Source organism: Ochotona curzoniae, unplaced genomic scaffold (genome assembly GCF_017591425.1).
Source record: "Ochotona curzoniae isolate NIBS_2020 unplaced genomic scaffold, NIBS_Ocur_1.0 contig_1014, whole genome shotgun sequence".
In the NCBI taxonomy this organism is placed as follows: domain Eukaryota; kingdom Metazoa; phylum Chordata; class Mammalia; order Lagomorpha; family Ochotonidae; genus Ochotona; species Ochotona curzoniae.
The window spans coordinates 9087168-9099893 of record NW_024464920.1 but is presented as its reverse complement, the minus strand read 5'-3'; the positions used below and the strand labels follow the sequence as shown (position 1 = coordinate 9099893).

Below are 12726 nucleotides of genomic sequence, written 5' to 3'. Positions count from 1 at the left end.
AATCTCCCCAATGTTAGATTTCCTAAATTGTAAAATAAACATTATTGAGAGTGGTTATTATGATAAATATTAGCACCCAAGTTATTATGCTGATTCCATGAGATAGATTACAAGAACAATGCCTTACACTTGGAATTGTCACCACCAACATCCTTCTTATTCAGTGATTGGGATTTGTGATCCTAAGGTTTCAGCTCCGTTGCTGGCTGGTTCTCAGACCCTCGTCTGGTTTCCCGGTCAGTGGTGCCTGAGGAGAACCGGGGCACCGAGCGTCGCGCGCTTCCTGCCTCTGTGCTCCTCTGCCCTCTAGGGGCCGCTGTTCTTCCCCAAGACGCGCGCGGGATGTTCGGTTGCCGCGACACCGTCGCCGGGCAACCGCGTGTCCACACGCTCCGGGCGGGCCGGGGTCGGGGTAGTATGTCGGCGCCGGGCCTCTGCTCGAGTTCTGTCTGCTATGAGGAGCCTCTCCTTTGTATGTCGCTGGCAGAACTTCCACCCCCTCCCCCGTCGGCGACCTCGGTGTCCATGTCGCCCTTGGAGTCAAAGACGAGCACCCCGCGCCCGCTGCTGCGCGGTGCCAGTCCCAAGGACTCGTTGCCCCCGGCCTTGTTTTACGGGCCGCTGGACGCCAAAAACCCGCTCCTGGCCTCCTTCGAGAGGGAGATTCAGGAGTTTTTAGGTTTTATGAAGAAAAAGAAGGCTCTAGCGGCGACGGAGGAGCTGAAGCACGAAATCCACCGGCGCGGGTAAGCGGCGGCAGGGCGCGGGGCGGGCCGGCCGGAGAGGGGCGCGGCGGAGGGCCTGAGGAGGACGCGCCCGGCCGCCGGGAGGGCCCAGGGCCTGGCCCGAGGGCGCCGGGGGCACCAAGTTACACCACGGAGAGAGTCCGACAGTCCTTAAGTCCTGAGAAACGCTTCATCCTGCTCTTCTGCTGCGGCAAAATAAAAACAACCCAACGTCTGGCCATTTCTTGTAAGCGTCGCCTGCTTGCTCCGCGCGCCAGTCAACTGGGGCTCGTCGAGGGGTTTCTCAGCTTGTACAATTTTTTTTGGTACGTGGAGGAACTGGAGCTCAGCTCCTTGCTGAAGTTTGCTTCCTGATACCGTGAAGTATATTCTCTTGTGAACGTGTGCCCTTGCTGTTGACGGCGTTCGGGTTACAGCGACTTCTTGGATTTTGCCACTCCTCCTTCTGCACGTTTGCGTTTCGGGACATTCTGTTATTGTCATTACAGAGAATTGCAAACAACCCGTTTTTAAGGCTCTAAAGTTTATCTTACCATCTTTCTTTCCTGGTAAAATAAATTGCAAAGGAAACAGTTTTGTGGACAATTGGCAGAGGATTTCAGAATGGAGAATTATTTGGATTTACATTTTCTCGTCCACTTGCTCAAAAGGAAGACATGGTTTTAACTAATATTTATTATTCCTGCATTTAAGTATTATTTATTTAGGCGCCTGCACCGTGATGTTATAGGCTAAGCCTCAGTGGCGGCACCAGCATCCCATATGAGTGTCAGTTTGTTTTGTGACTGTTCCACTTCCCACCCAGCTCCCTGCTTATGGCCAGAGAAAGCAGCAAAGGATGATTCAAGTCCTTTGCCTTTGTATCCACGTGGGAGACTCAGAAGAAGCTCCTGGCTCCTGGCTTTGAAATCGGTTCAGCTCGGCTGTTGTGGCCATTTTGGGGAGTGAACCAGCCAATGAAGGATCTCTTTGTTTCTCCTTCTCTCTCTGTAAACATGTTTTTCAAATAATATTTAGAAAAAACCATTTAGCGTGTTCAATGTATCAGATACTGTTTGGGGAACTTCAAGGTAATAAAAAAAGTTTAGCGTGCTCAATGTATCAGATACTGTTTGGGGAACTTCAAGGTAATAAAAAAAATTTAAAAATCCCTGGTTTCATGGAGTCTCTATTTTTGTGAGTATAAATGGTCACAAAACAAATACATAAGCAAAGGAGATAAAAACTAGGGAGAAAAATAAAACAAGAGGGTAAGGATGGAGGGTAGGAGTGTTTGCAATTTAACCTGCATTTTGGGGAGCATGGTCAGAGACAGTTGGGGAAAGTGACCTACAAGAAAGATAAAAACATGACAGGAATTGATGAGGAATTCTCCAAAAGTAGACTACACAGGGAGAAAGAAAGTGGGAAGGATCTTGGATAGGACTGTGATTGTAGGAAGGGCGAGGAAGAGTTTAACTAGATATTGAGCTATTAATCAACTTCCAGGCAGAGCTACTGTGTAAGTACCTGTGAGTCTGGAAGTCAGAGGAGGTAGATATTTGGGGCTCATCAGCATCTTGATGATACTTAACTTGTGACATACGATGGAAATCTAGGAGAGTGAGTATAGCTGGAGAGGAGGTGAGTGCAAGCCCTGTGTTGCCTGAACAACAACCTGTCATAAGAAGAAACGAAGGGTGGCTAAGGAGGCTTGAGGACTCCCACAGAGTGCTTGGTCTGCTGGAAGCAGAGAGAGTGTTCTAGGGAGAAGGAATGATCAGCTGTGGCAAGTTCAAGTAGGATTGCGACAGAGCCCAGAATGGACCAAGGAGAGCACATCACACTCCTGCACTTAGAGCTGACAGTTCCCGTGTTTCTGCTTCCCCATCTTCCCAACCGGCATTCCAGTCCAGATCAACACTGCCCCTTTTCCCCTTGTAGCCGTCATCTCCAATCTAGCCTTCTCGTAGCAGTCACGCATTCCTAGCTCATGTTTTTCTATTGCATTACATTGCTTTTCAAAGTAAAAATGAAGATGAGTTCTTGAAATCCCCCAGAGAATCAGGGTCTGAGAGTCCGACTTTGCCTTGCTCTCTCATCTGTGTTCTTGCCTCTTGTTGATAAAACAGATTCTGTTGTCTGTCACCCCAAGCCCTTTGTACCTGCTGTCTCCTCAGTCTGGCATGCTTTTTCCAGTATTGGACTCCTCCTCTCCTTGTAGATCTCAGCTCAGCTGTCACCACCATTGAGTGGCCACTACTGCAGGTTCATGCATTTGTTCATGTGTTTTTATCTATGTGTTTTCTTGTATTTTTTTTTTCTGTCTTCTCCATTAGAATTTAAGCTGTCTGGTGACTTTTTTGATAGTTCAACTCCTTGTCTTTACTGTAGCTTGGGGATTGGAACATGATAAACACTCAAAAATAATTAGTGTTGGATGAGTCCAAAGGTTGTTGTCTTTGTATTCTCAGTAACTTAATGTACTAGGAAAACAAACCTTCGGTGCACTACTGTAATCCCTTTTGGCTTGCAGGGATTCAAGACCCCTCAGTGGGTGCTTCAAACTGCGCAGAGTTCTGAACTCTCCAGATAGCCTGCTTTTTTTTTTTTAGACATATTTGCACATATCTGATAAAGCTTATGAATTAAACATGGAGATTAAACTTGATAAAATGGAATAGTCATGACATATAATGTAGAAATAACGTGAATGTAGTCTCTCTGAAAATATCTTATTATTCTGTGATGATGTAGAGGAGGATGCAATGATGATACGAAATAATGATTTCTTGTAATGATGTGAACGATACAGTGACTAGGTGATGAAGTGAGGTGAAAGACATGGGTCTTGTGATGTAGTATTCGTCTCCTGTCATCCTGAAATAGATAACAGAGGGCAAGGCTGTCTGAAAAAAAATTACATTTATGTGTTCATGAGTGATAGGAGATTGTAATCTGGGATGCACCAGCTAGGACAAATCAGGTGCATGTGAAGAGGCTGAGGGGAGAAGCCTGTAAAGGAACCCAGGGCAAGTCGCTGGGAGCTGCACTTGCAATAAGGTTCCTAACCCCTGAAAGTCACAGCAGTCCTGTCGTTGGTCCCTTCGAGAAGACAGCCGTTGCTAGGTAAAGGTCTCATCTGAACTTCTGCTGTCTTGAAGAGATTCTTGTAATAAATTGTGAACATGCAGAACTGGCAAGTCATCTGAGGCAAGCAATGCTTGTTGAGGTTTTGGGAACTCTTGGGGATTTTAGGAAGTACTTACGATAGTTCCCGTCTCAGGTAAACACACAGAAGAGGCCTTGCCTGCTCACCTCTTCTGTCTGGATCCAACAAGACTGGCTTCATGTTGGCATCAGTGGTTTTCATAATTCAGTTTTCATGTTATTATTGGCCTGATCAGAAGGAGAATTATCTGCTTCATCAAGTCATAATGATATCAGTGGTTGGATGACAGATTATGGGCTGACCCTGAATAACTGAAACCAAGGGGAAGAGGGAACTGCCATGTTTAATGAGGTGGTTGAGAGTATCGTGAACAGTAAGGACTGAGGTGAGCCTTAACAGTTCAATCTCACATGGAATTTATGTATTGATTTATATAATCATTTTGATTGAGTGTTCAGTATGTTCTAGTCACTGGTTATATAGTGGTAGGACAAAGATGTGGAACTTTATGTTTCTGGAGCTTGCATCTAGACAAGGAGATAGATTTCAGTGAACTCAATACGTGAACAACAAGTACTGTGAAGTAGTCACTAAGAGCCTGGCATGATGACTCAATAGGCTAATCCTGCCCTTGTAAGTGCCAGGATCCCGTATGGGCACCGGTTCATGTCCCAGCAGTTCCACTTCATATCTGTCTCCCTGCCAGAGAGCAGCAGAAGATGGACCAAAGCCTTGGGACCCTGCACCCACCTGGGAGATCCAGAAGAAGCTCCTGGCTCCTGGCTCTGGATTGGCTCAGCTCTGGCCATTGCAACCATTTGGGGAGTGATCTTTCTGTCTGTTTCTCTTCCTATCTGTAAATCTGATTTGCCTTCCCAATAAAAGCAAATAAATCTTAAAAAGAAGTAGTTATTAAGCACTTCAGTGTACCAGGCATTATTAGGCACTGAGAATTCAGCAGTGAACCAAACAAAAATCCTTATTGTCTTAGAGCTTACAGAGCGAGACTAGACAATAAATATTACATGAGTATATTTTATAGTATTTTATAGCAGTCTAGAAAGTGATGAATGCTAGGAAGAAAAAGAAGAGAAGGAATTATGGAGTAGGAGACAGGAAGTTGCGGTTTTTGGTAAGGTGGTCAGAGTAGATGGTAGTTTACAACAGACAGACGTAGGGGCAGGGCCTGCTTTTAAACGGTTAGAAAGGTAGCATTAAGCTGCAATGTGGAGGTTGCCTGGGAGTCGATCGCACAAACAGGATATGCAGGAGGAACAAGCATGTAGGAAGGTCCTTGGCAGGAAAGAGTCAGGATTTTGGAGGAATGGTCAGAAACCCATTCCGAGGAAGCATGGTGAATGTGGATTGAGTGGGACAAATGGAAATTAAAGGGTTAGATAGGACTTTGGAAGGCATTTGAAGAAGTTGGCATTTATTACAAATGCAGTGGGAAGCCTCGGAGTAGTTTTGTGCAAAGAATTAACCTGATGTGATTTTGTTTTAATTTTTTTTTGTGTGTGATCATAAATAATGGAACAGGAATGGTAGTGTAACCAGTCGGGAATCCAGGAGGCAAGAGTTGCCTCTATAATCTATTTGATGAGTGGTTGTTCTGAAAAATCAAACATGTTTCTTAGAATTTCAGGAGCTTAGCTATACATAACAATTCATAGTATTTATGAATACAACTTATTACTATACTAGCAATGCCATTAAGAGTGTGATGCATTTTCTAAAAACATGCTTTTGGTGTAAGCATGTGTGATTTACATAGTTTGCTTATCAAGTCAGCATTGTCTATTTAGAAACATTGTAAATATCCAGCAGCTACTTATAATCAAGCAGTAAAAGCATACTTATAATCAAAGTATGTTAATGTTAAAGTATGTTAAATGTATTTTAAATAGGATTCCTTAAAAGCCTTGCTTTTTGTTTATTAATTTAATGAGGCTGGTATTTTTCTTTTATGAGAAACAAACCTAGTCTCATCTAAATTTTTTTTTAAGTCATGAGACAAATCTTATTTTTTTAAAAAAAAGATGTGATTTTATTTGAAAGGAAGGTTTACAGAGAGAAGGAGAAACAGAGAAAGATTTCATCTGCTTCCAAATGGTCACATGGCAAGCTAGGTCATTCTGAAGCTGTGAGTCAGGAGCTTCTTTCAGGCCTCCCACGTGGGTGCAGGGGACCGAGGGCTTGAGCCATTTACCATTGTTTTCCCAGGCCACAGGCAGGGAGCTGGATTGAAGCAGAAAGATACAAACGGATCTGATCTTGCTCATATGGGATGTTGACACTGCAGGTGGGAGATTAGCTTGCTACGCTACCATGCTGGTCCCCTCATTATATCATTTGTCATGTTTGGAAGAATTAACTGTTTCTTTTGTGTTACTTAAGAGTTCAGCAAGACTTGGGGCATTTCTTTAATTTTTTTTATATTTGTTCTAATATTATGGTGTGAGTCAGCAAATGAAAGTAAAAAGGTAAAAGACAAAACAAGCCCTTTTTGTACATCTTCATGGTTTATAACTACTACATTATTTATTTGGCACTTATTTATTATCTAACATGTGTACATGTTTTTTACTGCAGAATATTACTTATCAGTCCATGAAGACAGGGATGCCTTGTTCCTGTCATTCAATATCATTTGATTAACCAAGCTAATTAAATGACATATATTTTGAGGTTGTTTCATTAATATTCCAACTTATGCATCGCAAGCATTAGAGCCATCTCTGGTCCTTAAGATGTCTGTGTGTGTGTGTTTAGGCTGCCTCACAAAATACCATAAAGGGCTTAAACAGAAGGATTTTATTTTCTCACAGCTCTGAAGGCAAGAAGTCCCAGATCAAGGTTTATTAAGGTCAGCTTCTGGAGAATGCTCTTTTCCTGGCTTGCAGAGGGCTGCTCTGTCCTCACATGGCCTTTGCTCTGAGTAAGCAGGAGAGAGAAGCAGGCACTCTCCTCTCTGGACAGGCGGTCATCCCATCATACAGGTCCATCCCATTCCTCTGACTTCATTTAGCCTTTGCTGCTTGCTTTCTTTTTTTTTTTTTAAATATTTATTTTATTTTTATTGGAAAGGCGGGATATACAGAGAGGAGAGAGAGAGGAAGATCTTCCGTCCGATGATTCACTCCCCAAGTGAGCGCAATGGCTGATGCTATGCCGGTCCAAAGCCGGGAACCAGGAACTTCTTCCTGGTCTCCCATGTGGGTGCAGGGTCCCAAGGCTTTGGGCTGTCCTCGACTGCTTTCCTGGGCCACAGGCAGGGAGCTGGATGGGAAGCGGGGCCACCGGGATTAGAACCGGCGCCCATATGGGATTCCGGGGCGTGCAGGGCGAGGACCTTAACCACTGTGCCATCGCGCCGAGCCTCTTTGCTGCTTTCTTAAGGGCTCTTCTCCAAATACAGGCTCCCTGGAGGTTACGGCTTCAATCTAAGAATGGTGATGGGAGATGCAAACGTTTAATCCATATCACTGTCTAGATCTAGAAATTTATGAGAGGGGATTGGACAGTAGTGAAGAGAAATTTGGACTTCTTGGAAGCATTAGATAAGTTTTAGGCAAGAGGAAAGAAGTGGTAAATGAATGAATAAAATCTGCATTGATATGGGAGTGTTTAGCTTACTCATTGACAACAGCACCCTGTTATGGAATGGCTAGGTTTAGTTCCTGACTTGGAATCTAGCTTCCCACCAGTGCAGACACTGAAAGACAGCAATGATGGTGCAAAGAACTGGGCTCCTGCCACCCACATGGGAATCCTGGATTGCGTTCCTGGCTCCTGGCTCCAGTACCCAGTCCAGCCTTAGCCAGCTGTTCTCACTGGAGAATGAACCAGTGGATGGAAGCGTGTGTTCTCTGGTTCTTAAATATATCTGTCTGTCTATCTATCTATCTATGTATCTATCTATCTAAAGCATTTTGGGAACACGGAATCCTTTGTTTTTCTTTTACTTGGTGGAAGGAAGCAAAACTAAATGGATTAACTGTGCTTGAGCCCTGAAGCCCTTTGTAGAAAAGATTAAAATAAGAACAAGTAATATTTTCTTTTTTTTACCCATTCTTTCTTTCTTTCAGAAAATGCTACATGAACTAGACATACATTACCTATGGAGCTAGACAATGAGTAATATAACCAAGGTCCTTATCCTTGTGGCATTTATACTCCAGAGGAGTGGAAAGCACAGTAGTAAAATGCTAAGAGCATGGATGCAGTGGGGTTCCCCTTTATTCACTATATTTTTGTGATGTTGTATTTCCTTTCTTGGGTTATTGTGACAATGAAATGTGAAAAAGTGAAAAATTATGCATTGAAGGCGAAAGATGCAGAAGAGCTGTCACAATGCAAATATTGAAGGATAAGAACAGAGTTGGAGGGCCGACATTCTGAATTTCGAGGCTTACTGTGAAGTTATAGTAATCAAGAAAATGCAACATTGGTCAAGGTATAGACAAACAGATCAGTGAAACACATCATATAATTTTGACATAGATTCATGTGAATATAGATAGCTGATCTTTGGCAGATGAACAAAGATAACACAGTGGAGGAAATACATGTAATAAATGGTGCTGGAACCACTGAATATACATGTGCAAAAGTGAATATAGACACAGACTAAAATGAACTCAACATAGGTCATTTCTGTAAATGCGGTGCTATAAAATTTCTAGAAGACAGCATAGGAGAAAATCTGGATGGCCTTAGCTCTGGTGATGACGTTCTAGATATAACACAGAAGACAAAGGCCATGAAAGAATGAATTAAGAAGCTGGACTTAAAAAGAAATATTTCTGCTCTGTGAGAGAAACTGTAATAAAAATGGAAAGATAAACCGGAAACTGGGAAAACATTTTGCAAAAATCTATCTGGTAAAGGATATATTCAAAATATGTGAAGAACTCTTAAGACCCAGCAATGAGAAAACAAACAACGTGACATTAAAAAATGGGACAAAGACCTTAACGCACACCTCCTCAAAGAAGATACACAGATGGCAAGCATATGAGGAGAAGCTCCACAGCATATATTGTTAGGGAGACACAAATTCAGCAACACTGATACACCCTATATACCAATTAGAAAGACCCTTCGTCCATAATGACCACATTCAGTGCCAACAAGGTGTGGATCAATAGGAACTCTGATTCACTGATGATTAAAATATGAAATATTATAGCCACTGTTTGAAAACTATTTAGTGGTTTCTTTTTTTTAAAAAGAGATGTATTTATTTTTATTTGAAAGTCAGACATACAGAGAGGAGGAAAGACAGGAAGATCTTCCATTCACTCATTCAACCCCTAAGTGGCTACAATGGCCAGAACTGACCTGTGATCCAAAGCCAGGAGCTTCTTCTGGGTCTCCCACGCGGGTGCAGGGTCCCCAGGTTTTGGCCATCCTCGACTTCTTTCCCAGGCCACAAGCAGGGAGCTGGATGGGAAGTGGAGCTGCCAGGCCTGTTGGACATGAACTGGCTCCCATATGGTATCCTGACATACAAGACGAGGATCTTAGCCACTAGGCTACCATGCTGGGCCCCCGTTTAGTGATTTCTTACATAACTAAACATACTGTGTTATCCAGCAGTTTAGCTGGTTAGTATTTACCCAGAGGAAGTTAAAAACTTACATCTGCATAGTAACTTGCATGGGACTGTTTACAACCGTTTTATTCATAATTGCCAAAACTGGTCAATAACCAAGATGTGTCATTCAGCAGGTAAAAATAAAGTGAGTCATATTCAGACAATGGAGTATTGTCCAGTGCTAGAAATTAGTGAGTGGTTAATCCGTGAACAGACCTGGAGGAAAACCGCAGATTGAGATTACCATGTGAAAGGATTCAGTGAGAGCAGTATGAATTCTACCTTCTGGAAAAGGCATAACTGCGGAGATGCTAAAAAGACTAGTGGTTAATGAGGATGGAGGAAGAAGTAGGGCATGACTAGGTGGGGCGTAGAGGACTGTTAGGGAATGAAACCATTCTCTGCCGTTCTAGCAGTGGCCACACGTTGTTGAACATTTGTCCAGATGCATATAATGTATAAGAGTGAACTCCAGTGTAGACTGCAGAGAGCAATTGATAAGGGTGCGTCCCATCGATATAGGGGATGGGGTAAGGGGGGAAGCTATGCATATGTGGAGGCAGTGGCTGCGTGGGAGCTCCGTCTCCCTCCTGTTCAGTCTTGCTGTGGGCCTAAGCTGCCCCAAAAGGGTGTTTTTCAAATGCATGCAAAGGGCTTCAGTCAGTATTTGGCATCTAGGAAACAATCATTTTAACTGTAATTTCATTTATTATTAATCATGAGACATTAACTTTAAGGCACTTTGAGAAGACTTAGCACCAGCTAAGTTTTTAAGGATTGTTGGCTAATTAATCGAGGCTTCCTGCTGACTTTAACGATGCCATTTTGTTTTTATGATTTTTACAGTGCCACCTCTTTGTTTAATATCTGGACCAAATACGCCCCCAGGCTGCCAGCTGACTATTACAACGAAAAGCTCCTGAAGGTCGGAGATAGCCTTTTCCTAATGAAAGTAAGTGCCTTTGGAGTCCTGAGTACCGAAACGAAGCTCATCTGGCTAATTATGATGATGATTTGTCCTGCTATCATTCTTGCATGTTTTTATTTTTAAAAAGTGAGTACATAAAAATTGTAATGAGACACTGTGACCAGAAGGGTGTTTTGTTTTATGACCTTGTGGTTGAGGTTCTGCAGTAGTGAAAGAATCCTGAACGGCCAGGCTGCTGCTGCTGTGTGTGTGTGTGTGTGTGTGTGTCTGTGCCTCCTGTGCATGACAGAGGGTGTGGTAAGCGCATAACAGGAAGTGCTGAGTCATCATGTTCCTACCTTACACAAAGGAGCCCAGACACTACTTCCTGTTGTTTTTCACATGGGTGGCCTTGCCCAGGAGGGGAAAAAAAAACCTTCATGGTTCCAGGCTTTGCCACAGTGTTGCCCAATTCCCAGTGCTCTGTTTTAATAAACTTCAACTTCTTAATGTTTCAATGTGTGTTGTTGCATAGGTTTCCCATACATTGCCACATTTCTTGCCCAGTATTGAATTTAAAGCTGAATTTGGGCTAGTTCCATACGATTGCCTGTTGGACCTGGGATGCCAAGGATCAGTGTACTTGGCTTGATAAGATCACACCATCGTGACTTTTCCCATTCAGCTCTGGCATAACGCAAATTATTCTGTTACTTAAATTGTGAACAAAGAATTACTTTATCCCATGGAATTTCAGACCAGACATGGGTAGTATTCAGTAATTTCTGAATGTTCAGTTTCTCAGCTTCTGCCACGCTGATTTTCTGGACTCAGACCCTTTTAATGTGGGAGGTAAGTTTATCAAACAGAGGGTAAGACGTGGAGAAACTTTCAGTATGAGGACTACTTTTCTTCTACCCAAAACTAGAGAATAACCTTAGCTATAGGTAAACGGACATGGACCTGATGAACTTGAAAAGATAGCACTTTAAAAACCACAGGAACAAGCCAGGAGAGATCCAGCTTGTGTTGACAGTAAGTGGTAGGCGGTCCCCTCTCTAGCTCTTGGCTTCTCAGAGAAGGAGCTGGTAGCATGCTGGGCTCCTGTGACAGCTGTCTAGCTGGGCAGAGCGGATATTGGCAGAGGGAAGAGGAAGGAAGGTTTTACAAGTTGATGAAACAAATTGATGATGAGCGATAGCTAAGAATTTAGAATGTTTCAGATAGAAAGGTCTAGCTAGAATATAAAAATCAATGAAAGGACAAAAGGAGTAAGAGGCATTTATCCACCCTCAACATGAATTGAGATTTTATTTTGATTTCTAGCTTATCTCTTATTTCTATCCTAGTTACTAGGATCCTTTTGTGGAAAACTCACTCACCAGCAGAAATGTAAACAAGACGGCTTGCCTGTGGATGTGTCCCAGGGGGCATCTGAGCAGGCAGTTCACACCCACAGCACTTGCTTTGAAGGAGACGCAGTTGCAGGAGAGCATGATGGTGAAGGCTGGCAACAGACTCCTATGTAGGGCACTTCTTGTAGCTCCCTGAGTCAGTACTCTGTGGGTGATGCAAATGAGGAAACGGACCCGGTAATGAGAATATAAGCATGAATTTGGGTTAATGAGAACCCCATGGCTTGGGCTTTAATAAATTGTTCTGATGGCAACTTCAAACTACTGACAAATGAGGGAGAGAGAAGGAGAGCAGACAGAGAGAGAGGAGAGAGAGAGGAGCAAGAGGAAGAGAGAGGAGTGAGAGGAAGAGAGAGAGCAAGAGAAAGAGGAAAGGAGAGAGGAAGAGAGAAGAGAGAGGGAGAGAGTAGAGAGACAAAAAGAGGAAGAGATAGTAGAGAGACACACAGAGAAGGATAGCAAGTAAGAGAGAAAGAGAGGAGAGAGAGATGGAGGGAGGGAGAAAAACAGAGAGGGAGAGAGAGAAAAAGAGAGAGGGAAAGAGTGGTCACTTAAGTCCCAGCTGTGTTTTTCTTTTCCTTTCCTTTTTTTCTTCTTTGCTTTTGTTTGTTTGTTTGTTTTGTTTCTCCATTGCCCTTTGTTTTTTTTACTGTATAAATTTTATTTTTGATACTTTTAGCGTATTTGATCAGGGTACGAAGGGTCATGGGCTTAAGGGAAGGGGGTAAGAGCATTGTTTTGACATTTTCTTTCTTCCTTCCTGATTTTGGGGGGAGGGAAGAGATAAGGCGAGAAGCCACACCCAGCCTCCCAACCATCCCAGTGTCCCCAGTGTGGGACATACTCTCAAGGTCCTGCTCAAGTAGTTTTGATAGTTCAGCAGTTCTGTATTGCTGCCAGTCTTACCA

At 43.2% G+C, this 12726-nt stretch overlaps 1 protein-coding gene across 1 annotated transcript in view; it reads left to right on the top strand.

Moving 5' to 3' along the window:
• The first annotated feature begins 378 nt into the window (after positions 1-378).
• CFAP54 (cilia and flagella associated protein 54) overlaps positions 379-12726 on the top strand; it is a 345554-nt gene continuing 333206 nt past the window's right edge. Inside the window, exons 1-2 of the mRNA XM_040980448.1 lie at positions 379-746; positions 10343-10448. Of these exons, the coding sequence (XP_040836382.1) occupies positions 418-746; positions 10343-10448 (435 nt within the window). The 5' untranslated portion in view covers positions 379-417. The remainder of the gene's footprint in view (positions 747-10342; positions 10449-12726) is intronic.